Source organism: Thalassophryne amazonica, chromosome 16 (assembly GCF_902500255.1).
Source record: "Thalassophryne amazonica chromosome 16, fThaAma1.1, whole genome shotgun sequence".
Lineage (NCBI taxonomy): Eukaryota > Metazoa > Chordata > Actinopteri > Batrachoidiformes > Batrachoididae > Thalassophryne > Thalassophryne amazonica.
Window position 1 is genome coordinate 63,159,891 of NC_047118.1, and position 25,419 is coordinate 63,185,309.

The following is a 25,419-nucleotide window of genomic DNA, read 5'->3' on the forward strand; positions in this document are numbered from 1 at the left end:
GTAGCTGCTCCAGCGATGGTCCTTCGTAGGGTCCTCTCAGGTATGGAATAGGCATCGGCCGACCTGTAAGAGCTTCAAATGGTGTCAAATGGGTTAGTCGGTTAGTTTGTGAGCGCATTGACAATAAAGCAAGCGGCAACGCATCCAGCCAGGTTAGTTTGCCATTACTGTCTGCTATGATTTTTGCTAGTTTGTTCTTTAAAATGCCATTAGCCCGTTCCACCGCCCCATTTGATTGGGGGTGATAAACACACCCAAACTTCTGTTTGATACCCAATTGTTTGAATGTTTCTTGTGTAACCTTGGCTACAAAAGCCCTACCGTTGTCAGATGAGATAGTATCTGGAATGCCAAATCTTGGAAAGACATCTCGGCACAAGAATTTGGCTACCGTTTTATGGTCTTGATTTGCAGAGGCTACTGCCTCAATCCATCGGCTGAATCTGCATATCACTACCAAAACATATCTCATTTGTTTAACTCGATTTTCAGCTCCCATGTCTATGAAATCCATCATAAGATGTCTGAATGGCCCATCAGGGACCGGAATGTGGGCTAAAGGGGCTGTGAATGATTTCCGGACATTGTACTGTGCACATACCTCACACTCATTCAACAAACGGTCCACTGTTGCTGCCATATATGGTGACCACCAGACAGCTTTTAGTTTGTTCATAATTTGGACTCGCGAACAATGATCAGGTCCGTGGGCCCTAATGATTGCATGTCGTAATAAATTGGTGGGTAACACAAAATGTCCATGACTACTGCGCCACAGCTTGTCCGCTGGCCCCTGACTGCGTGTCTCAATAGCGCCTCGTTTAACCCACATTCGTTTTTCTTCTCCACTGGCCCTACTTTGAGCCACTATCAGTGCGTCAAGTGAAACCAGTGGGGCACAATCTTGGATGGTTAGCAGGGGAAACATATTTTCTCCTTGTGCTCCTTTGCGAGCTGCGTCATCTGCTAGGTTGTTACCTTGAGCTATGATGTTATTATTCTTTTGATGACCTGCACATTTAATGATGGCTACCTCAGACGGTAATTGGAGAGCTTGTAACAGTTGGGAAATCGCTTCTCCATGAGTGACAGGGGTGCCATCTGCTCTCAGGAATCCCCTTTGTTTCCAAATGTTTGCATGTACATGACATACGCCATAAGCGTAGGCTGAGTCTGTGTAGATATTAACACGTTGATCTTTAGCTATCTGGCAAGCCATAGTTAAGGCTTTGATTTCTGCCAGTTGGGCTGAACAAGGCTGATCAATTCCTTGGGACTCCAGTAATTCAAAGGTCTCGCCATCCGTGTTTAGTTTAACAATCGCCATACCCGCATGCAATCCCGCGGCATCCCAAAAGCATGAGCCATCCACGAACAGGGTTAGATCTGCATCTATGGCGTGATTATACAAATGTTCTCTGGCTCTCAAAAATTTCTCTGTCTCTGCCACACAGTTATGTGGAGTACCATCTAACGGTGTGGTCAATTTGGTGGCGGGATTCACCGTGTGACAACGTTGTATTGTTATTTCTGGAGCGGACAACACAACTTCATATCCAGTGCGTCTAGCTTGTGTTAAGACAAAACGTTGACTGGTTAGCAGGGCATGTAACTGATGCGACGTGTACAACGTTACTGCATGTCCCATGATTATGGATGATGCTTTTTGAAATGCAAAGGCAGCTGCTGCTAGACCCTGATAGCATGGTGGCAATCCTGTTTCAATGTTGTCAAGCTTCGTACTATAATAGGCCAATGGTTGTTTTCCTTCATTTGTTTCCTGCATTAGTACAGCACAAGCATAACCAGCTTTTTCAGTAACATACAAATGGAAAGGTTTCCCATAATCTGGGTTACCTAATGCGGGAGCTGATTGCATGTCTGTTTTTAGGGCCTCAAAAGCTCCCGTTGCCTGATCTGTCCAGACGAGGAGAGCTGCATTGCTTGTTTGCCCCACTGCTCTAATCATGGCACGCAAAGGTGCAGTTTTTATAGCATAATCACAAATCCACGGCCGACTGTACCCTGCCATCCCAAGGAATGAAAGCATCTGTCCCACTGTTTGGGGTTTGGGAGCCTTGATTATAGCCTCCACTTGGCTTGGGGCTATACATCGCGTGGTCCCACACAACTGTCTTCCCAAGTATTCTACTTGTTGTTTGCAGAACTGCAATTTGTCCTTACTTACTTTATGACCTCCATCTGCCAATGCATGCAATACAATTAATGAATCTTTTTCACACTGTTCTTGAGTCTCTGATGCAATAAGGAGATCATCCATATATTGCACCAATGTACTGGGTATATCAAGGTGTTGTAAATCTTCAGCCAGGACTTTGTTAAAGATGGCTGGGGACAGGTTCAGTCCCTGAGGTAGCCGTGTATACGTTAGCTGTTGTCCCAGAAATGTGAATGCAAACAAATGTTGTGAGTCTGGGTGCACAGGCACACTGAAATAGGCTGAACACAGATCGATTACTGTGTACCATTTTGCTCCAGCAGGGATGCTTGATAGTATAGTATGCGGATCAGGTACTATAGGTGCATCCATTTCTATTATTGCATTGATAGGACGCAGATCATGTACCAGCCGATACTCTTTGGTATTGTTTTTAGGGATAGGATAGATAGGAGTATTGCATGGGCTTGCAGTTTTTATTAAAACTCCAGCTGCCATTAGTCCCTTAATTACTGGTTTTATGCCTTCAATAGCCTGAGGTTTTAATGGATACTGCCTTTGGTGAGGCAGTTTTGCTCCCGGTTTTACTTTTATTTTTACTGGTAAGGCTGTTTTTACTAGTCCTACATCCGTTTTGCTTTTGGACCACACCACTGGTGGTATTTGCTCTAACAATTTCTCTTGTTGGGCCGATAACACCATCTGTCCCTCTGGTCTAGGATTGAGCTCCACTTTTTGAGCTATAGCCTCATCATTTACTTTTAAATTAATTCGTATAAACTGCTGGTCTTTTGACAGATGTACTTGTGGACTTTCCATGTTTTGCCATTCTTCAACTTCTGAGGCTGTCTTTACCATTGGACCTAGGTCATGGGATTCATACTTTTCTGAGACTAAAAGGGTCACATGAGGCGTGGCATTCGGCACTTGATACCATTGTTGTTCAGCTGAAGTTAGCTTGACAGAAGCTGCGGCCCCTTGGGGGCCTAAATAAATTTCTGTGGTGGTTATGTGAAACAGCCGTTGATTCATCAATACATCCCAGCAGCATGCATAGTCAGTTTGTTCTTGTTTGGCATCGAACATCAGGGTGACATGTAAAGGTAAACTAGGTGTACATACTGCTTCATAGTGTTGTTCTGCCCAGGGCTTCCATTTTTCCCATTCCAGTTGAAGATTTGAATTTTCTGGTTGTAACTTCAGCCAGTATACCATGGGTTGCACAGGTCGGACCTTGTTTTCCATGTCCATAAGCACCATAATGTTGGCGAGTGCTTCGTCAGGAAAGTGTATTTGCAGTCCTTGATGGGTACACACTATCTGGGTTTGTAGCTTACATAAAATGTCTCTTCCCAGCAAATTCACAGGTGTATTTTGTGAGTATAACAGGGGTGCTTCAATTGTTTTTCCTGCAATCGTTACAGGAAGTGGGCGTGTAAAAGGTATTATTTGAGTTTTCCCAGAGAAGCCGATGGTCTTAATTACAGACCCAGAGAGGGGGAGATGAGCGCCCATTTTCCCTATGCAAGAGTATGTTGCCCCTGTATCCACCATGAACGGGAAATCTCTGTTTTGTATATTGACGGTGACGGTTGGCTCTTCCTTAGGTATCATCGAAATAGCCAATGCCACCGTTTCCCCCTCTGTCTTCTCTAGGCCCCCCTATTGCCAATAGGCAGAGGGTCCAACCCAAGGTCGGGCCGGACAATTTCTCATTCGATGTCCAGGTTGTCCACAGCTCCAACACTCATTAGAGGGTTGATCCCCTATTGGGGGTGTTGGTCCCATAGGCGGTCCCGCTTGACTGTTCCTGGGAGCTGAGTTTTGGAATCTGTTTCCAAATGAAGGTTGGCGAGATCCTCTTCGCCACCCTCCTCTTTGACCTTGAAAGTTCCGTGACTCTCCTCTCCACCCATGACTGTAGGTGGGTCCATTTCCAGGTGTGCCAGTGCTATGGTAGTGATAGTGATGCTCCACTGGTGCTGAGACTTCTCCTGCAGCAGTGCTCCCTGCTGCTCCTTGGGGGCTCTGTGTGGCTGTTACCACAGGTGCCTGTATGGTGGCAGCAGTGTTTGCCGTAGGGCCTAGGCTTGCCGACTCAGAAGGAACAGGGGTCATCATTGGTGCCTGGGTCTTTGTTTTTTCTTTCTTGACTTTGGTTAGCTCTCCCAACTGCATCTGCACCAATTTTTTCGTCAGGGATTTTGCTGCATCTTCTTCTTTTTGTTTTTCTTTCTTGTAGATTTCAAGATGGTGACAAATATGCTCAGAGTATAAAGCCCAATTCATTTTTGATAGTCCCACAACTCCATCTAGGGCTTTCTGAACCTCATCTGGTAGAGCCTTTTTTACAGTTATTTTAAACAGGATTTCAGTTGCTGGAGAATGGTTCCATGCATTTCCTGTTTCCTCCGCCCATCTCTTCTGGAATCGGTGCAGGAACTTCTTTGGGCACTCTTCAGGTGTCCACTCCTCATCATCCAATTTAGAGGGATCCAAGACCTCAGGGTACTTTCTTCTCAGTCCTTCCCACATGGAGTTTCTATAGCGATTAAAGGGGACTTCATCATGTTGATTAGTGCCCATCATTTGTGTTAGTCCAACCTTTCCTGCTAATTCTTCAGTGTCATGTTTTCCCATGACATGCATTAGCAAGGCTTTTATGTCACCTAAAGACAAGGTTACCCCTGCAGTGCCTTCTTCTAAGGCAGTTATCCATCTCCCAGCTCCTTGGGTGATGTCTGGCAGTCTGTTGGCCAGCCCCACCATGTCTGTCCAGCTCCATGGGGTATACACATGATGACCATTTCTAACCACCAATGGGCATATGAGGTCTTCGTCCTCCTCTTCTTCTGTGCGGGCTCCATACTGTCTTCCAGATCGAGTGCGACTGACTGGTTCCAGGCAGTCCATCCAGTCGGTTATATTCTGTTCTAAAGCCGCTATGTCTTTGGCTACACATTGTTGTCTTTGCCTGAGTCGGGCCTCTTTTGCAGTCTCAATGATGATCTCACCAGAAATTTTTCGGGTGGGTGGCTCTATAATGTGATTCCCTTGATTGGGCGTCGATTGTTGTAATATTCTTCTTTCCTCGGTGTCCCTATGTATTTGTATTCTTTCCTTTGCTAGCCGAAGTTGCTCAGCTAGTTCTTCATTATCTCTTCTGGCCAGATCCAGTGTGTCACAGAAGCTCTTGTGCCACTCTTCGGAGCCTCTATAGCCTGTGAAGGTCCAGTCGGCTGACTTATGGTGGGAGGGGACGGTTTTCAGTGGACCTCGATGTGCAGGCGGAGCCTTCAGGTCTCTCTCTTTATCCTCGTCTGCCTCCGTGTCACTGTTATTTGTGGCCCCCCCTGCTGGTCGTGGTGTGCGACCACTTACTTTCGGACTTGGAGACCTTGTATGATCCATTTGACAGACTGAGGACCTGTCTCCTTGTGGCTCTCGAGCTTTTAGTGTCAGTGTGAATTTGCCCTCCACATCCATGCCTTGGTCCTCTTCACGAGTTCCTAATACAAATTGTCCAGCTGTCTTCCCCATATCATGACGTTTATATGGGGGTGGCTCTGCTTCCCAGCTCGGTGCACTGGCTTTAGTCTCTTTGGATCTTTCCTCTGTAATTTTTTCTCTTTTCTGCTGTAGCCTCTGTGCTTCCTGCTTGAACAAGGCCAAAACTTCTTTTTCTTCAGTGCGTTTTTTGTTGTTTTTTACGTTCTTCTGCTGATCTTTAATTTCTTTTTTCTGTATTTCTACCGCAACTGCTTCACACATCACCGGATCAAATGATCCCTCCAAAGGCCATTGCCTGCCCCCATGTGACCTTTTGTGCCACTTTCTCATACATTGGTTGGCCTTAGTGCGTTTTCCTGGATATTTTCTTAGTACTAAGTCTAGCGGGGTACTTTCCCGACCTTGACCTTGAGAGTTACCCATGTAACCCTGACAAACGCTATGTGAGGTGTTTCTATGGTGTTCTGGTAGTCCCTCAGGGGCTGTCCTGATCCAGACCAATAACTTGCTGGCTGTAACACCTGTTTTGTATTTTAAACCCTTAAAAGGATTAAATTTCCAACTGCTATGCCCGTCTTCTTTTTCTTTAACTAAATATGAAAATTTACCTGTTTCCCACCGAACCTTCCTTGGGACCACAGTCAGAGTCAACCTAGGAAACAGTTCTTCACCTGGATCGGTTGGTAGTGTTACTAAATGATTTAATGGTATGCTAAGTTCTTTATTAGGGTCAGCACAAAGCAGCTCCAGCCACGGGGTTAAACCCTGATGCCACAGACGTCTTATCAGCAGCTCCCAATTAATTAGAGGGAATTGTTCTTTCTTTTGCTTCAGATTGATTACCTTAGTAATCTGCCATAATTTCTGATTGATCTCTTGTTCGTCCTGCCAATGTTCTGCTCCTACCCTGTCAAAATAGGTCCTTTCCAGCCAAAAATGTGTCCTGATTCCCTGGGTTTCGATGTCTCCGTCAGTCAAGTAATGTTCTGGGAGTATTATTTCATCATCACTTAAGTCTCCCATCAATGACTGTCCCAAGTATTGATCAGTCTGTCAGCTTTTTCACTATAATCTAAGCTTTATCTCTTTTGATTTATAACCAATTTTATTTATTTAATCCTCTTACAACCCTAACACTTCCTAATGTCTTTGCTCCCGACTTTCTATTTTCCTTCTAATTTTTTTAACTTTCTGCTTCTAGTCTTTTTCTGCTATATTTGTTTATTAGTTTTCTCTCTTTGAAATAATATCTACCTTCTCTGTATTTACATAGCACTCTTCTCCTGTCTTTTTCTTCACTGTCTCTGTTTCACACTTTCCTCTCTGCCTGTCATGCACCTCCCAAGTCCTCCTGTTGGGTCTAAATACCTCCCCCTCGTACTCTTTCACATTAATCTTGTATGTCAGCCAGCTTGCAAGCCCTCACAGCTTTGCTTGCACCTCCCTGCTTACTCTCCACTCTCCCACACACAATTTTCAACAGCTTTATACACAAAAATTATTAAAAACAACTTTCTATATATCTCTATCTAGACTTCTGCCACTTTTCACTCCGCGGCTTTAAACAACCTTTTTATTCACTTAACACCAATGTGTTCTGTTTAAGCATGTATCTCTTCTTCACGTTAGACAGCTTCTCCGGCGCTGTCAGCAACTTCATATATTACTTTTTTACAAGCCCTCTTTGAGCGTACAATATTTCATTTACTTCTACGCCTTACCGCGCCTCGCGTGCGTATCCTGTTCTTAATATATTATTTTTCACCAGCTCCTTTCTGAGCATACAATATTTCATTTACTTCTACGCCTTACCGCGCCTCGCGTGCGTATCCTGTGCTTACTATATTATTTTCACAAGCTCCTTTCTGAGCATACAATATTTCATTTATTTCTACACCTTACCGCGCCTCGCGTGCGTATCCTGTGCTTACTATATTATTTTCACAAGCTCCTTTCTGAGCATACAATATTTCATTTATTTCTACGCCTTACCGCGCCTCGCGTGCGTATCCTGTGCCTTTCTGCACTTTCTTCTACCCTTTTTTTTTTTCACTTACTGAGCTCCTCGTGAGCTTAATGTGCCTTTGCACTGAAAATATTCTCTTTTTCTTTTCTTATAAAAAAAACTCATATTACTGTGTACTTAATTACTTATTCTTCTCCCACGCCCCACAAGCGTGTATTTGGTGCCTTACTGCACTATTTTCTGCTTCATTAATTCTCATGTATTCTGCACTAACTCTCTATTTATTTTATTATTTTTTTATAGTTTTTCTCTTTTCTTAAAAAATGACGTCCTTTATTGAGCTATTTTACTTACTGTCAGCTGTGCTTCTTTGCACTTTTCTCTTTAAATCTCTTTATCACGTACGGTATTTCTACTGCGCCCCCTCAGGCGCTTATCTTGTGCTTTCTCTGCACGTATTCTCTTGTTAAACTCTTTTTTCTCACTTATTTCACTTCAGTCTCTGTTAAACTCTTTAAATAACCTTGTATTACCTTGTATCTATTTGTCAGTATACTCCCCTAAATTAACCCCTACAGCGCATGCTATCAGCCGGCACGTTAGTAACGAATTTCAACACCAATTATTCTCCAAGCATTCAGGTTAGTTCTTCACGCACTCTTTTTCCGCACCAGAGTTCATGAACATTCCTGACCTTTCACTCACATAGACATTCTTTTTCCCGGGAACACACACACCTTCTGAGCATTTTATCTACAAGGCCTGATAATTTTCAATCTTATCTTTTTTTAGTCTCTTATCAATTTTCTTAGTCCAGGTTCTTTTGGGTAAGAGGCAATTAAAAAATATCACCTGTCAACTTGGGCGGAAATCCCGACTCACTCCTCCAGATCGTGCAGAAGTTATAAAAGGTTTCTGCTTACCTTTTAGTCGTGATCACTGTTATTTACGGTCTGGAGGGATGAGCTGGACTGCCCCAGGCTGCCGGAATGCCCCTGGACCCTCCTGAAGCTGGCTCGCCAAGTTCTGTCGCGGCTCGTCTTTAGTCTTCTCGGGATGTCTTCTTTTAGATAACACAAACTAATTGCAAGTGATATGCTAGAAAAAGGACACAACACTTTAGAATAATTCAGCCTTAAGCAAGATAAAATGCACAGAGTTTTTAAGTTTATTTAAGCCTTCGACACAAAGCTTAGACAAACTGAGTCCTCTAGAGAGACTGAATATGACAACCGCGCTCATCTATTTATTGGAGACCCGCGGGCATCGCTCCTCCTTCGACTTTTTTATGTATTTCATTCCCAAGACATGGTTTTCTATTGGAAGCGTCCTCTAGTGAACCCTAAGCAGGTGTTAGGCCATTATTTCAATGTGACAAACGCTCCCATTAAAACATGAAGGATTTACAACTGATTTTTTTAAAAGACCTTCAGCCACAGGTGCAGCTGGCCTGAGGCCCCCTCCGCACGTGGCCTCAGCCACACGTGCAGCTGGCCTGAGGCCCCTGCACGTGGCCTGCGGGAAAGCACCTAAAAGGCCTTGGAAAGCCCCTGACAGACTGAATGACTAATAGAGCCCTTTTTTTGGGTTGAACACCTACTAGTTCAACCAGAGGACATACAGTTCGGATCAGGACACTTGATAGTTCATCACAGTTCAAATATGGACCTAAAAATTCTTCTACAAATATCACAGTAGCACCGCACAAGATAGACAGCACAGACATCTACAATAACACTGATAACAACAGTAATAAGCAGCAATACAATGGCAGACAGACTGGTCAGTGGGGCTTGCTGTTGAGGGCCGCTATAGCTGCGGGGATCAGGCTCCTCCTGAAGGGAGCCCTCTTAAACTTAATCTTTCTGTATCTGTGCCCTGAAGAAAGTGGAGTAATGAACTGGTGGAGTGGTTGGGTGGTGTCTTGTACTATAGAGTTTGCTATGCGAACAATGGATGTATTGTTCAATTCTGTAAGGTTGGGTGTGGGGAGTCCAATGATTTTGGCAGCTGTGTTTGTGATACATGTGAGTTTGGCCCGGGTTGTGACAGAAAGCATGGTAAAGAAACATGAGGAACAGTACAGAATGATGGGTTGAATGATACATTGATAAAGTAACAACAGAAGGTGGTGCAACATGTAGTCCTTTGAATTTGCGGATGGCCGACAGTCTTTGTTGGCTTCTTTGTTGAATGTCCTCGGTGTGCTGAACAAAGGTGAGTTTATTGTCCAGAGTTATTCCTAAGTATTTGAAAGTGTCCACTGCCTCAACTATGTGTGTGTTTATGATGGTGGGAGCTGGGGTGAGGGGGGGCTGACCGGAAGTTCCTTTGTTTTATTGACATTTATTTGGAGATGGTTGTCCGTGCACCATTTGGTGAAGTGAGTGATGTGTTGTGGTAGTCCAAGGTGGATTGGTTTTCTGAGAGGAGTGCGAGGATGGCAGTGTCGTCTGAATATTTGAGGTATGATATGGTGGGTGGTTTCTTCTAAAAACTGTTGAGGTCTAAGGTTCTAAAAACATTTTGGACTCACACGCCATTCCAACTCAAAATAGATGCACCTATTTTATAAACACTACCCAACCTAGAGCCCATCGATCCCCACTGGCAACACGCAAGTAACAGTTTCAATTAGGTTTTTATTTCAACTTGGCCTCATCATTCATTACTGTAGTTGTGTAATAACCACACAAGCTTCGAGTTTCTGTGCATGAATTAACAAAATATTTTCTGCTGATTCTGCAGCCTCTGAATTAATGAGAATTAATATTCACACTAAACTGAAATATTATTGTAACTTTTCTGTATAACCTAATTATACTTTGGTCGTGATTATGTGCAGGTGATCGTGCAGCGCTCCCTCGCTGCTAAAAATCTGACTCACGCTAAAGGCGGCTCTCTGTTGGCTGCCTACCTGAAGCTTCTGCCTTTCTTCATCATACTGCTGCCTGGAATGATCAGCAGAATTCTCTTCACAGGTAAGAAACACATCCTTGCATCAGTCGATGTTTGGTTCACTTTAAAAGCTGATGTTGCTGCTGCTGAATATTTCACAATGTTTTGTAGATGAGGTGGCGTGTGCAGACCCTGAGTTGTGCAGACAGATTTGTGGTAACCCAGTAGGGTGCTCTGATACGGCCTACATCAGACTAGTTATCGAGCTCCTGCCTGCAGGTGCAGGACTTTAACTGTTTTGAATTCCATTGTCCTGTTTTTGTCTTTTTTCCCCTGTAAAATAAAATTATTCCCAGCAGATGTGCTGTTTTACTTCAGTCTGTGCGTTATGCATCTCAGGACTTCGGGGTCTGATGATGGCAGTGATGCTTGCAGCCCTCATGTCCTCTTTGACTTCCATCTTCAACAGCGCCAGCACCATTTTCACCATGGACCTCTGGAAGAATTTCAGGTCTCAGGCGACTGAGCGTGAGCTGATGATTGTGGGCAGGTACATGCACAGTTCCTATGAATTCTAAGAGCTTACCCTTCCCAAAAAACATCATCATCAAGCACAAAGCCATCATATGTGTGTTGGTGCTGCAGGGTGTTTGTTCTGGTTTTGGTGGTCGTGTCTGTGCTGTGGATTCCTGTTGTCCAGGCCAGTCAGGGGGGCCAGCTGTTCATCTACATTCAGTCCATCAGCACCTACCTCCAGCCTCCTGTCACTGTCGTGTTCATCATGGGCTGCTTCTGGACAAGGACTAATGAAAAGGTAATGTTGACTTATTTTGTTGCAAAACTGATGGAGCTCTGGTCTTAGTTGAGACCCAGAACAGAGTATTCTTTATTCTGTGTGCACAAGGTTAATTGTGGAAAAGGAAAGTAGGTCCTTTTTATCACCGGGGATGGGACACATTGGCTGTAGGTTAAGTAAGATCCCACAGCCCTGTTCCCAATATCTTCCAGTTGTTCCTGTGGTGGCCCTCAGACCAAGAGTAACTTGAGGAATCCATATCACCCAGAAAATGTCTATCACCTTGCCTGGAACAGGGAGACCAGGATGCTTTCCTAGAACCAGAGCTGGGTGAGAAGCTTCTCAGTGGGCACAGGGTCGAGGGTGTAGGTCTATTTCCACAGACTCAGTTAATCTGGGCTTGGACAAGGAGGACTGATCTGCAACCACATATACTCACCATTAATGGCTTTAAAAAACAAACATTAAAATTTAAAAATTCATTTGATGATACTAGATTTAAATATTGGACCAAAAAAGGAATTACACCAAAATGTACAACTATTAGTAATGGTGAAACGAAAAGCTTTCAACAACAAAAAATACATACGACATGACTAATCAGGACTAAATCAGATACTTACAAATGATGGTTACATTATTACATCAAAAAATTTAAAAGAATGAGAATAAAATGCACCCTGTTATAAAGCTACTTGTACAAGCTTATTATACTGAAGACTTTTATATTCTTGCTTAATGACTCTAGAGTGGATTCAACATTGTATGTGAAAGCCAAATGGGAAAGGGAGCTGCATGAAGAAATCCATGAGGGGATGATCTCTGGAAAACACATCAAGCTACAACACAATCAATAAAATGTAGAGAATTTAATTAGATGAAGCTAATTCAATATTTCATCACACCTAAAAATAAAAGTAAACAAATTAATGACCAACATGCTTGAGATTATGCAATCATATGGATCCAGACCACACACATATTTTTTGGAAATGTACACAACCCTTTTCAGCGGACGGTCAATCAACTCTCTGTGACATATTGAAACATGTAATTCCTAAATCTTGTCTTGTTTTATACCTTGGGTATTTGGACGGAACTGTGCATGCAGGAGACAAATATCTGGTCAGGATTCATCTGGAAAGAAGGCCATTACTATGAACTGACTCAAGACCGATGCTCTGAATTAGAAACAATGGTTGCTAAGTATTCACAGCGCTTCTTCATTTTTTCCCCCTCAACATTCCACACACAATACCCCATAATGACAATGTGAATTTATTTTATTTTATTTTTAGATTTTTGCAAATTTATTAAACAAACAAACAAAGAAACAAACAAAGACATCACATGTATATAAGTATTCACATTCTTTGCCATGAAGCTCAAAAATACAGCTCAGGTGCATCCTGTTTCCACTGATCATCCTTGAGATGTTACTGCAGCTTAATTGGAGTCCACCTGGTGTAAATTCAGTTGATTGGACATGATTTGGAAAGGCACACACCTGTCTACGAGGTCTGTGAGAAAACTATCCGACCTTTTTATTTTTTTCAAAAACTATATGGATTTGAATCATGTGCGCTTGCATCAGACAAGCTTGAACCTTCGTGCGCATGCGTGAGTTTTTTCACGCCTGTCGGTTGCGTCATTCGCCTGTGGGCAGGCTTTGAGTGAGCACTGGTCCACCCCCCTCGTCGGATTTTTATTGTTTAGGAATGGTGGAGCGACTGCCGCTTTGTTCCATGAAAATTTTTTCAGAAACTCTGCCAGACAGCCAGATGGAAACCATTTGGAAGATTCAGATGGCTTTCGATGAAGATTCTATCAGTATCACACGGATTAAGGACCATTAAAACTGGATTAAAAACGGCCCACAGCGGCGGAGGGCGCACTGCGCCCTGAACGGCCATCGACAGGCTGGAACGAGCAGATCACTTCCAAATTTAAGGCTCTGTTGATGCAGGACGTCGTGTGACTAGCAGAGAAGTTTCAGAAGAGGTCACGATCAGCACTTTATCGGCACATTCCACTGTTAAAGGAGATTTTGTAATGAAAGACATGTGGACGGATTCGCACATTGGGATGCAGCCACTCATGGCGCAGGACAAACAACACCTCCGTGTTCGTAAGATTCAGACAGCTTTCGGTGGCTTTTCAGTCGAGTGAGTATCCGAGAAATTGTTTAACAGCTGGGCATGTTCCAACTTGTCCTGTGAGACTTCCAACACGGAGGTGTTGGAAAAAAACTCACGCATGCTCATGAAGGTTTAAGCTTGTCTGATGCAAGCGCACATGATTCAAATCCATATAGTTTTTGAAAAAATAAAAAGGTCGGATACTTTTCTAACAGACCTCATACATATACGGCCCCACAGTTCACAGTGCATGTCAGAGCACAAATCAAGCATGAAGTCAAAGAAATTGTCTCCGAGACAGGATTGTCATGAGACACAAATCTGGAGAAGGGTAAAGAAACATGCCTGCTGCTTTGTAGGTACCAGTGAGCACAGTGGCCTCCATCATCTGTAAATGGAAGAAGTTTGGATTCACCATGACTCTTCCTAGAGCTGGTTGCCCTTCTAAACTGAGCGATTAGGTTGAGAAGGGCCTTAGTCAGGGAGATGACCAAGAACACAATGATCACATTGTCAGAGCTCCAGCATTTCTCTGTGGAGAGAGGAGAACCTTTCAGAAGGACAACCATCTCTGCAGCAATCCACCAATCAGGCCTGTATACTAGAGTGGCCAGACAGAATCCACTCTTTAGTAAAAGGTACATGGCAGCCTGCCTGGAGTTTGCCAAAAGGCACCTGAAGGACTCTCAGACCATGAGAAACAAAATTCTTTGGCCTGATGAGACAAAGACTGAACTCCTTGACGTGAATGCCAGGTGCCATATTTGGAGGAAACCAGGCACCATCCCTACAGCGAAGCATTGTGGTGGCAGCATCCTGCTGTTGGGATGTTTTTCAGCGGCAGGAACTGCGAGACTAGTCAGGACTGAGGGAAAGATGGATGCAGCAATGAACAGAGATATCCTGGATGAAAACCTGCTTCAGAGCGCTCTTGACCTCAGACTAGAGTGACAGTTCATCATTCAGCAGGACAATGACCCGAAGCACACAGCCAAGATATCAAAGGAGTGGCTTCAGGATAACTCTGTGAATGTCCTGCAGTGGCTCAGCCAGAGACCATACCTGAATCCGATTGAACATCTCTAGAGATCTGAAAATGGCTGTGCACCAACGCTCCCCATCCAACCTGATGGAGCTTGAAAGGTGCTGCAAAGAGGAATGGGCAAACCTGCCCAAAGATAGGTGCTCCAAGCTTGTAGCTGCAATTGCTGTCAAAGGTGCATCAACAAAGCATTGAGCCAAGGGTGTGAACACTTATGTACATGTGATTTCTTTTCTTATCATTATTTTAAATAAATTTACAAAAAAAAAAAAATTCCATGTTCTCATTATGGGGTATTGTAAGTAGAATTTTGAGGGGAAAAAAAATTAATTTACTTTATTTTGGAATAAGAATGAAACAGCAAAATGTTGAAAAAATGAAGTGCTGTGAATACTTTACGGATGCACCGTAAGATGAAAATGAAGGAAGAACTTTTTTTGTAAAAAACTGGGGTAAATGATTGACCTATAAACAAAGACATAATCAATAAGGTGGCCTGACACACACACTCTGTTCTTTATATTTATTTGTAATTCAATTTGGTTTTGTTGTCTTTCTTCCTTTGCACTCCTGGGGAGACTGGGGATGTTGTTTTTGTGCAGAGCTGAAAAACTAAATAAATAAAAAAAAGATCTTACAATTGATTATAAAACAAATTCTAATCTCATTATATTTTTTCTGCAAATCTGATTGGTTAATTGTGTGAGATTTCAGACCTTATAATATCAGGTAACGGTGGCAAAATATTTGACTGTTTCACATTTGGATCTATTACTCTGCGCCCTGACCGGTGTTCTGACGAGATGTATTTCCTGTTCACAGGCCAACCCTCTGCGCAACTGCGTATGTGCACCCATGTGCAATATTGTTGGGACGTGGAACTGTCGATTTATGCGACAAGACGCACAATTTGACAGAACACCGGCCGTGTGTGCTGCTAGCTGTTAGCGCTGTTAGCTGAGAGTTAGAGAAAGTTGTGTACCAACAACGCCATCGAAATGGGTGAATTTAACCTACCATATGAAAGTACTGATGTGGAATCTGATACAGAATTACTGTTTCACATTTGAGGTACTACCCTAACCACTGTTGGAGTGACGCTGCCTCACAGTAAGCCTCGCCGACCGAATTACCTAAAAATAAACCATGCAAACGATGGGATTGGATTACAATGGGAATAACCTCCTGGGCCTGGTTTCAGAAAGCAACCTAATCCTTCAGTCTACTAAACGTTTTTAGTGGACTAGTTAGTCATCCAACATTATCCATCTAATCACCGTTTCACATCAATGGCTAAACTTGTAGATCAGCTGTCTTACCTTAGTCGACTGTTTTCACAGCCATAACAGCCTCACGCGTGCCGTTGCTGAGCGACAGCTCCATGCACAACAGTTTTGTTTACTTCCATGTTGGATGTTGTCATGAACTATCCATCCTTTGTTTCCTTAACTGGCTTTATTAACATTTACGGACCCATATGAATTGCAGAACGACGTGCTTAGCACTTAGCCTAGCAGTTTCTTTTTCTACACTTTCGTCAACCTTTTTGTGCACGCAAAACTGCTCAGCAGAACAGTGATGCCCGTGGCTGGTGTGAGAACTGTCACAAACGCATCATGACAGTCGTCGTCTGCTGTAACCACAGCCAAAAGCAGAGGAAGCTCTCCATTTGAAGGAATACGAGTGATGTCGGGGTGCTTTTGAGTGTTCCATCAAATGGTGGCACATGATAGCTGCCATTTTTTGAGGTAACGCATTGAAGTTTTATCAACTAACATAAGATTAACCTCCTCTGTACCAGGCTAAAAAGTTTAGTCGGGTAACGTGGAACTTCAGCCAATTAAGTGCTTTGTGTAACAACTAATGTAAAAAAAAAAACAACTAGTCAGCTAAGTGAGTTTATTTGACTAAACTAGATTAGACTGCTTTGTGAAACTGGGCCCTTGTGTCTGATGATTTGCGGATGTTCATGCTGTTATACGTGTTGGGAAAGGGTCGTAACACGGACCCGCAACAGGGGGTGCAAATGAACGGACAATGGATAAGACAAAGAGCAACAATTTAATGTTGTGAATCGCACAACTAAATACAGACACAGATAATGCCAATTGTACACAAGGTGACGTGCGGGCAGGCTCGAAGATAGGAGACCTCTGGCGATCGGAGAGCCGGGACCCACACAGCTTCCACCACCAACGGCCTGAAGAACACCGGAGCCGCCAAGTCCTGAGTCCCCAGGTGGTCACCGTCTTCGGTTGCAGACCCTGGTACTGCTGGCAGAAGATGACAAAACAGTTATGGTGAGTGTGTATCCACACACCCAGTAATCCTTTTTCTGCAGGTCTTCAAGGAGGGAAAACCTCCACCTCCAGACACAATTTCACCCGTGCAGCTCCTGCTAGTCTCCTCCCTGGATGGAGTAAGAGGCGAAGAACGTCGCACTCCCACTATCCGCCAATCCAGATTCAGACTCAATCTACAGGAATGCGGCTGCACACAGAACAATGTTAGATCCACAATTATCACAGCAGAGAAGATTACCTTCAACGGTAGTTGATTTCTCGGCGAGGAGGTGGAGTAATGATCCAGCTTTTGTAGAGCTGGTGGTGATTGGTGACAGCTGGTGTAAACGAGTGACAGCTGTCACTCTCTGTCTCGGCGCCCTCTCATGCTTGAAGCCCGCACTCCAAGCAGGGCGCCGACTGGTGGTGGTGGGCCAGCAGTACCTCCTCTTCAGCGGCCCACACAACAATACGGTCGCAAATATCCGTCGCCAGTAAAGGTCCATTTGCAACCGTATAACCAGCATGAACAGCCGTAAAGCATCAGACCCAACAGGGTTATTCCCTAAATGTAGTGGAGTGAGTGAAGTAATGTGCTCACATCTAAATGTGTTTGTTAAAAGACAAGCAGTAGCATTTTCCACAAGCTAGAGGTGTGCAAGGTAAAATTGGTAACCGCCAGCATAGAATGTGTTAAAATAATCAAGTCTGGATCTGATGAAAGCACGATTTGTCTTCTCAACATCGTGTCTGTTGAAGAAGGGCTTTACTTTAGCCAGAAGATGAGGCTGTAAAAAATGTTTTGACAGAATGTATTTGTTGTTCAAACCTCAAACAGCTGTCAGATATCACTCCCATGTCATGCTCACCAACCTTGCTGCTGCAGATCACCTGCCCCAGATGTTTTCCAACTCTCTGTGCTCCTCCCACTAATCATGAACTCAAGCTGTGCTCATGCATGCAAGAGCACGGAAACACCAGACGTGACATGGAAAAAATACAGGACAGGTGATTTCCAGGAACGCGGTTGTTGACCCCGGGTTGTGTGGTTGTGTGTGAAACAAAACTGACTAATTTTAACATTATTTTATTTCTTTGTGGCTGACGGCATAATTTAATTGCCAAGACTTGGTGGGAGAGAGGAGATCTCACGGCACAGCTGTGTTACAAGGGGACTTTTCATAGACACCATTTGGGATAATCAGGATGGTTTATGCGGATTATTTCTTCAGAATTTAATGAACCCCACTAAAACTACCTCAGCAGTGCTGCAGTCTGATCACATCCAATGCACACTGCACTGATGCAGGAATTCATTCAAAAGTAGCCACAACCAAATACCGAGTGCATAAATGAAGATACTTTTCAGAAGTTAAGTATTTCTGCATTAGAAATCCTTTTTTAAAACTGATCTACCAAAATATTCTAATGTTTTGAGATATGCATTTTTGATTTTTTGGAGCTGGAGCCTGTAATGATCAAAATTAAAATAAAAAATGACTGAAATATTTTTGTTTCTATGTACTGAAACTAGATTATGTGAAATTTTCACTATTCAAATTTTTTGAGATGCACCTGTACAGTTTGGACTCTTGTGTGTGTGTGTGCATCCCCCCCCAATGTCTGATTTGGGCGATAAAACCATCACCCAACAACACAACTCATGTCAAATGTTTTTATAATATATAAACTTAAACATATATGTAACTAATGGATCAGATGGCAGATGAGGACTACAACATGGACACACACAGATCTGGTCACAAGCTGTAAATAATGTGGACAATCAGTTAAAACAGGTTTTGAATCACATATGCAGTAACAAAGTCCCAAAGTATTTGAAATTAATCCAACAATCCTGTCACCAGTTTCTCTGTCAAATTTGAATTCAAATATTAGCCCTTTCTACCTGAACCATTTGACAAAGCTGTGAAAAGTGGTCTTTGTGTAACTTTGCTTACACCTTTCTCCCTGTCACAGGGGGCGTTCTGGAGCCTGGCTACTGGTGTGTTGGTGGGCTGCATCCGCATGATACTTGATTTTATCTACCCTGTCCCACTGTGTCATGAAGAGGACATCAGGCCTGGGGTGCTAAAATATGTCCACTATCTCTACTTTTCTGTGCTGCTGGCTATCATCTCCCTCATCGTGGTGGTTGTGGTCAGCCTGGCCACAGAGAAGCCCAAGCCAGAACAGGTGAACACTCACAGCACCAAGTGAAGCTACTCAGTGAGGAGTCATATTACAAATTAACTTGAAGTTGCCAGTCATTCCTCCTGGTGCATACAGCCAGTGGTGGGCACTTTTCAGCTAATCAGATAACCGATAATTATCAAAGCTCATGTTTTTGTTAGCGGATTAGCTTTTCAGATAAGTTTTAAAACTATTATCGGACCAATTATCTTACGATAAATTTAGTTTTGGTAACTTTTAGACCACTAATATATACGAGGGCTGTCAATAAAGTAACGGTCCTTTTTATTTTTTTCAAAAACTATATGGATTTCATTCATGTTTTTACGTCAGACATGCTTGAACCCTCGTGCGCATGCGTGAGTTTTTCCACGCCTGTCGGTGACGTCATTCGCCTGTGAGCACTCCTTGTGGGAGGAGTCGTCCAGCCCCTCGTCGGAATTCCTTTGTCTGAGAAGTTGCTGAGAGACTGGCGCGTTGTTTGATCAAAATTTTTTCTAAACCTGTGAGACACATCGAAGTGGACACGGTTCGAAAAATTAAGCTGGTTTTCAGTGAAAATTTTAACAGCTGATGAGAGATTTTGAGGTGATTCTGTCGCTTTAAGGACTTTTCACGGTGCGAGACGTCGCGCTGCGCTCTCAGGCAGCGTCATCAGCCTGTTCAAGCTGAAAACCTCCACATTTCAGGCTCTATTGATCCAGGACGTCGTGAGAGAACAGAGAAGTTTCAGAAGAAGTCGGTTTCAGCATTTTATCCGGATATTCCACTGTTAAAGGAGATTTTTTTAATGAAAGACGTGCGGACGGATCCGCGCGTCGGGACGCAGCCGACGCGGTGCGGCGGCACAGGAAAAACACCTCCGTGTTGATAACCATTTGTAAAATCCAGGCGGCTTTTGATGGCTTTCAGTGGAGTGAGTATATGAGAAATTGTTTAACAGGCAGGACATGTTCCAACTTGTCCTTAAGGCTTTCAACAGAGGTGTTTTTCCTGTGGCGGAGCGTCGCGGCGGCTGCGTCCCGACGCGCGGACCCGTCCGCACGTCTTTCATTAAAAAAATCTCCTTTAACAGTGGAATATCCGGATAAAATGCTGAAACCGACTTCTTCTGAAACTTCTCTGTTCTCTCACGACGTCCTGGATCAATAGAGCCTGAAATGTGGAGGTTTTCAGCTTGAACAGGCTGATGACGCTGCCTGAGAGCGCTGAGCGACGTCTCGCACGGTGAAAAGTCCTTAAAGCGACAGAATCACCTCAAAATCTCTCATCAGCCGTTAAAATTTTCACTGAAAACCAGCTTAATTTTTCGAACCGTGTCCACTTCGATGTGTCTCACAGGTTTAGAAAAAATTTTGATCAAACAAAGCGCCAGTCTCTCAGCAACTTCTCAGACAAAGGAATTCCGACGAGGGGCTGGACGACTCCTCCCACAAGGAGTGCTCACAGGCGAATGACGTCACCGACAGGCGTGGAAAAACTCACGCATGCGCACGAGGGTTCAAGCATGTCTGACGTAAAAACATATGAATGAAATCCATATAGTTTTTGAAAAAAATAAAAAGGACCGTAACTTTATTGACAGCCCTCGTATATACTCAACAAAAATATAAACGCAACACTTTTGGTTTTGCTCCCATTTTGTATGAGATGAACTCAAAGATCTAAAACTTTTTCCACATACACAATATCACCATTTCCCTCAAATATTGTTCACAAACCAGTCTAAATCTGTGATAGTGAGCACTTCTCCTTTGCTGAGATAATCCATCCCACCTCACAGGTGTGCCATATCAAGATGCTGATTAGACACCATGATTAGTGCACAGGTGTGCCTTAGACTGTCCACAATAAAAGGCCACTCTGAAAGGTGCAGTTTTGTTTTATTGGGGGGGGGGGGGGGATACCAGTCAGTATCTGGTGTGACCACCATTTGCCTCATGCAGTGCAACACATCTCCTTCGCACAGAGTTGATCAGGTTGTCAATTGTGGCCTGTGGAATGTTGGTCCACTCCTCTTCAATGGCTGTGCAAAGTTGCTGGATATTGGCAGGAACTGGTACACGCTGTCGTATACGCCGGTCCAGAGCATCCCAAACATGCTCAATGGGTGACATGTCCGGTGAGTATGCCGGCCATGCAAGAACTGGGACATTTTCAGCTTCCAAGAATTGTGTACAGATCCTTGCAACATGTGGCCGTGCATTATCCTGCTGCAACATGAGGTGATGTTCTTGGACATACAATGGCCCAGCGATGAGGCAGAGGCCTTGAAACGGGAAGCTGGTTTGACTTATGGTTTTGATTTATAAACCAAATTATTCTGGATAGAATAACTACATTAATGCAAACTCTTAAAATGTACAAAGTGGACAGATATGTGTTATAACACATATCTGTTCATTTTAAAATAATGCACTCATTCTGAAGATTTGAACATTAACACACAGGTGCCCAAAGGGATTATGGGTAAACTTCATACTGATTGGTTGACTAATTCATTCTATGTAAAAACTAACACAAATGAATCAATGTAATGTGTGTTGGTGTTTACAAATAAACCTGCTTTCCATTTCAAGACCTCTGCCTCATCGCTGGACCACTGTATCCTGTCAAGGTAAATGACGCTTCCCGACAGCAGTGGGCAGAGCGCACAAAGCTCTGGCTGTATTTGGTTTTGTGATCGCCTTTGATTCTGCTAGAAGCTTTGGTGGTGTTTAAACTCAAAATCGGCTTGTTAGTAGCTGAGCGGGTATGAGAGGCAAAATTGAAAGTTATCGGTTAGCTGTAGCTTCCGATACCTTTTTAGGCAGTTTATTGGTTTAGTGTTATAAAACTAACTTTTCAGTTAGCTGATTGCCAGTTATCAAGGCTAATTTTTTGGTGTGCTGTGCCCACCACTGCATACAGCACATCTGGAAAGTATTCACAGTGCTTCACTTTTTCCACATTTTGTTATGTTACTCCAAAATGGATGAAATTAATTTTTTTCTTCTCAGTCTCAGACTCACTTTTATTGTCACTCAACCCTTACAGGCAGAACAAAATGCAGTTTCTCCAGGTCTCGGTGTAGTTAACTGGGACAATTTTTTTAACCTAACCTATTGTATAAACTTTTGCAATATAAAATTTTGCAATGTACAATATGCGCACCCCTGTGGCCATAGACTATATATACAAGGCACAGGGTCGGCAGCAGCAGAAGCGTTAGAGTATTAAGAAGGTGACAATGTGCATGTAGTGCAATGTTCACAGTTTGGTGGTGGATGTCTGACAGTTCTCTGGGCATTTTTGTCCATTCGTCTTTGCAGCACCTCTCAAGCTCCATCAGGTTGGATGGGAAGCGTGAGTGCACAACCATTTTCATATCTCTCCAGAGATGCTCAATCAGATTCAGGTCTGGGCTCTGGCTGGGCCACTCAAGGACATTCACAGAGTTATCCTGAAGCCTGTCCACTGATATCTTGGCTGTGTGCTTAGGGTCATTGTCCTGCTGAAAGATGAACCTGTCATGATTCAAGGCGGCATGGCACAGAAGATGGTAGGAAGTAAATGCAGACCCACAGACAAAGGCGTCGAGTTACTAAAAAGACTTTATCTGGTATATTGACACAGGGTTCGATACACAGTGAATCAGTCAGTGTGGCAGTGTGGACGTGGTGCAGAGGCATGGTCCAAAGACACGCAGGGGTCAGGGGCATGGCGTGGCAGATTTCAGAGGCTGAGACTGAGGCAAGGTCAAAAACAAACAGAGTCCTGGTACATGGTGAGGTGTAGTTCAAGAGCAAAGACAGAAGCAAGATCAAAAACAAGCAGGGTTGCAAAACACAGGCAGGCAATCAAACAAGGACAAAGCAAGGCTGGGATGATGATAAAGAATACGACAAACTGGCAGGGAAGTGTTGAACTGAAGCTGCTTAAATAAGGGAGGTGGTAATTAGACACAGGTGTGGAGAACATTCAGGAAGGAGGCGTGGCCGGATGAAACAAAGATGAGGGAAGCAGGTGCAAGATAGTGCAGTGAGACAAAGCAGACAGATGAGGGAAGTTGGTGCAAGATTGTGCACTGAGACAAACACAAAGTGAACAGGACTGGACAAAAAGATGAACCTAAAATCACAGTGATCAAAATCAAACATCAAAACCAAGACAAACAAAACTCAAGACCTAATAAATAAGAAAAAAAAATAAAGAAGACCCAACATACCTGAACAAGGAATTAACCACAAACCAAATATAACAACTGAAAAAGTTTGACATGAAAATAAAACTTAAAATTAAACAACAGTGGAACTCACAAGTGGCAAAAGTGATAATAGAAAATATGACTAAAGGTTACACAATGGAAAACAATAGCTGGACAGAAACTACAACTGAATAAACTACATGACTAAGTACAATAAACAGAAAGACATGACTAAGTTATGATGAACAGAAAATACATATTAAACAGAAACAAAAACCAGAGACTACAAAATACCAAACAGAAAATAAATGATGAACAGAAAATCAAAGACAGAAGCATAAACAGGGCCAAAAACTGACAGAACCATCGCCCCAATCTGAGGTCAAGAGCAGTCTGGAGCAAGTTTTCATCTAGGATGTCACTGTACATTGCTGCATTCATCTTTCCCTCAATCCTGACTAGTCTCCCAGTTCCTGTCGCTAACAAAACATCCCCACAGCATGATGCTGCCACCACCATGCTTCACTGTAGGGATGGTGCCTGGTTTCATTCAAACATGACACCTGGCATTCACACCAAAGAGTTCAAACTTTGTCTCATCAGACCAGATGATTTTGTCTCTCCTTCAGGCACCTTCAGGTGTGTTGCCATGTGCTATTTACTAAAGACTGGCTTTACCATACAGGCCTGATTGGTTGATTGTTACAGAGATGGTTATCCTTCAGGAAGGTTCTCCTCTCTCCACAGAAGGATGCTGGAGCTCTGTCAGACTGACCATTGTGTTCTTGGTCACCTCTACATAAAAAGGCAGGCAAGAATCAGCAGCAGTTTCCAAATCATGAGACAATCTCAAGGTAATAAAACAGGCAATCGGTTCAAAAGACACGGCGTGACAATAACAAAAGACAAGTGAGAGAGGTGGTAGCTACAACACAAGGTACAAACTGGTGAAGACAAGAGGGAAAAGAAAGGGCTTAAATTAAATAACACAGGTGATGAGGGAGAATTTAGGAACAGGCGTGATGGAACATTCAGGAAAAAGGCATGTCAAACAAAAGGAAAACACAAACCCAAACAAGAACATAAAGCAATGCAAATACCAAACATGTACATAATCCCACATGACAGGATGCATCTGACCTCAGTTTTGAGCTTCATGCAAAGGCTGTGAATACTTATGCACAAGTGAATTCTTAGTTGTTATTTTCTTATTTTGTTTTTTAAATTTCCAAAAAAAAAAAAAAAAGTTTTTCACATTGTCATTACGGGGTATTGTGTGCAGAATTTTGAGGGGAAAAAAATTGCATCCATTTTAAAATAATGCTGTAACATAACAAAATGTTGAAAAAGTGAACTGCCATGAATAATTTCTGTATGCACTGTACCATTTGCAGATGACATTGTGTTGTGCAATACCAGAAGGGAGGAAACTGAAAGCTTGAAGAAGGGCTTTGAAAGTCTAATGATTGATAGGAAGAAGACAGAATATTTGAGAGTTAATGAAGATGAAGATTTGGAAGTTAGCTTGCAGAGAGAGCTACTGAAAAGAAGAGAGGCAGCATTTAAATAATGCAGATCAATAGAACCTGAATCAGAGAACTGGATGTAGAAATAATCCACAGTAAGTCAATGTAGTCTGGATGGGACGAGTTTTGTGTGATTGAAGAATTAACGCAAATATTAAAGGTCACGTTTATGACATTCAATAAGGGTCCATAAGTCTTTAACTGCACAGTGACAACATTTTATTATTTTCCCTCTGTACACCACCATAATGTAGTTGAACTGAAACAAGGGGTTGAAAGAAAAACAAGCCATTTGTACACATACTACTACTGCTTCCATTTTCAGGTCCCATAATTAAGTGGACCAACTGGGATTACTGTTGATGCCTTCATGCTACAGTTCTTAAAGTGATAATTCTGTCAAACACCCTGAATTAAAGCTACACTATAAGCCAGAGGTGGGACGAAGTCACCATCAAGTCATTCTCAAGTCATCAATCTGCAAGTCCCAAGTCAAGTCTCAAGTCAGCTTGCAAACAACTGGTGGTCATTATGACTTGAGACTTGGCTTGAGACTTGCTGATTCATGACTTGAGAGTGACTTGATGGTGACATTGTCCCACCTCTGCTACAAGCACACCTTATTTCACCTTTTTGTGCTGTGTAGTGGGAAAATGACCATAGAACCTGTATTTGGTGGACCCCGGGAACCTGTATTTGGTGG

General features: G+C 43.1%; 1 protein-coding gene across 1 annotated transcript in view; it reads left to right on the plus strand.

Moving 5' to 3' along the window:
• slc5a11 (solute carrier family 5 member 11) overlaps positions 1-25,419 on the plus strand; it is a 71,416-nt gene that overhangs the window by 36,328 nt on the left and 9,669 nt on the right. The window contains exons 9-13 of the mRNA XM_034191058.1: positions 10,501-10,636; positions 10,725-10,832; positions 10,953-11,103; positions 11,199-11,367; positions 18,792-19,007. Coding sequence (XP_034046949.1) covers positions 10,501-10,636; positions 10,725-10,832; positions 10,953-11,103; positions 11,199-11,367; positions 18,792-19,007 — 780 coding nt within the window. The remainder of the gene's footprint in view (positions 1-10,500; positions 10,637-10,724; positions 10,833-10,952; positions 11,104-11,198; positions 11,368-18,791; positions 19,008-25,419) is intronic.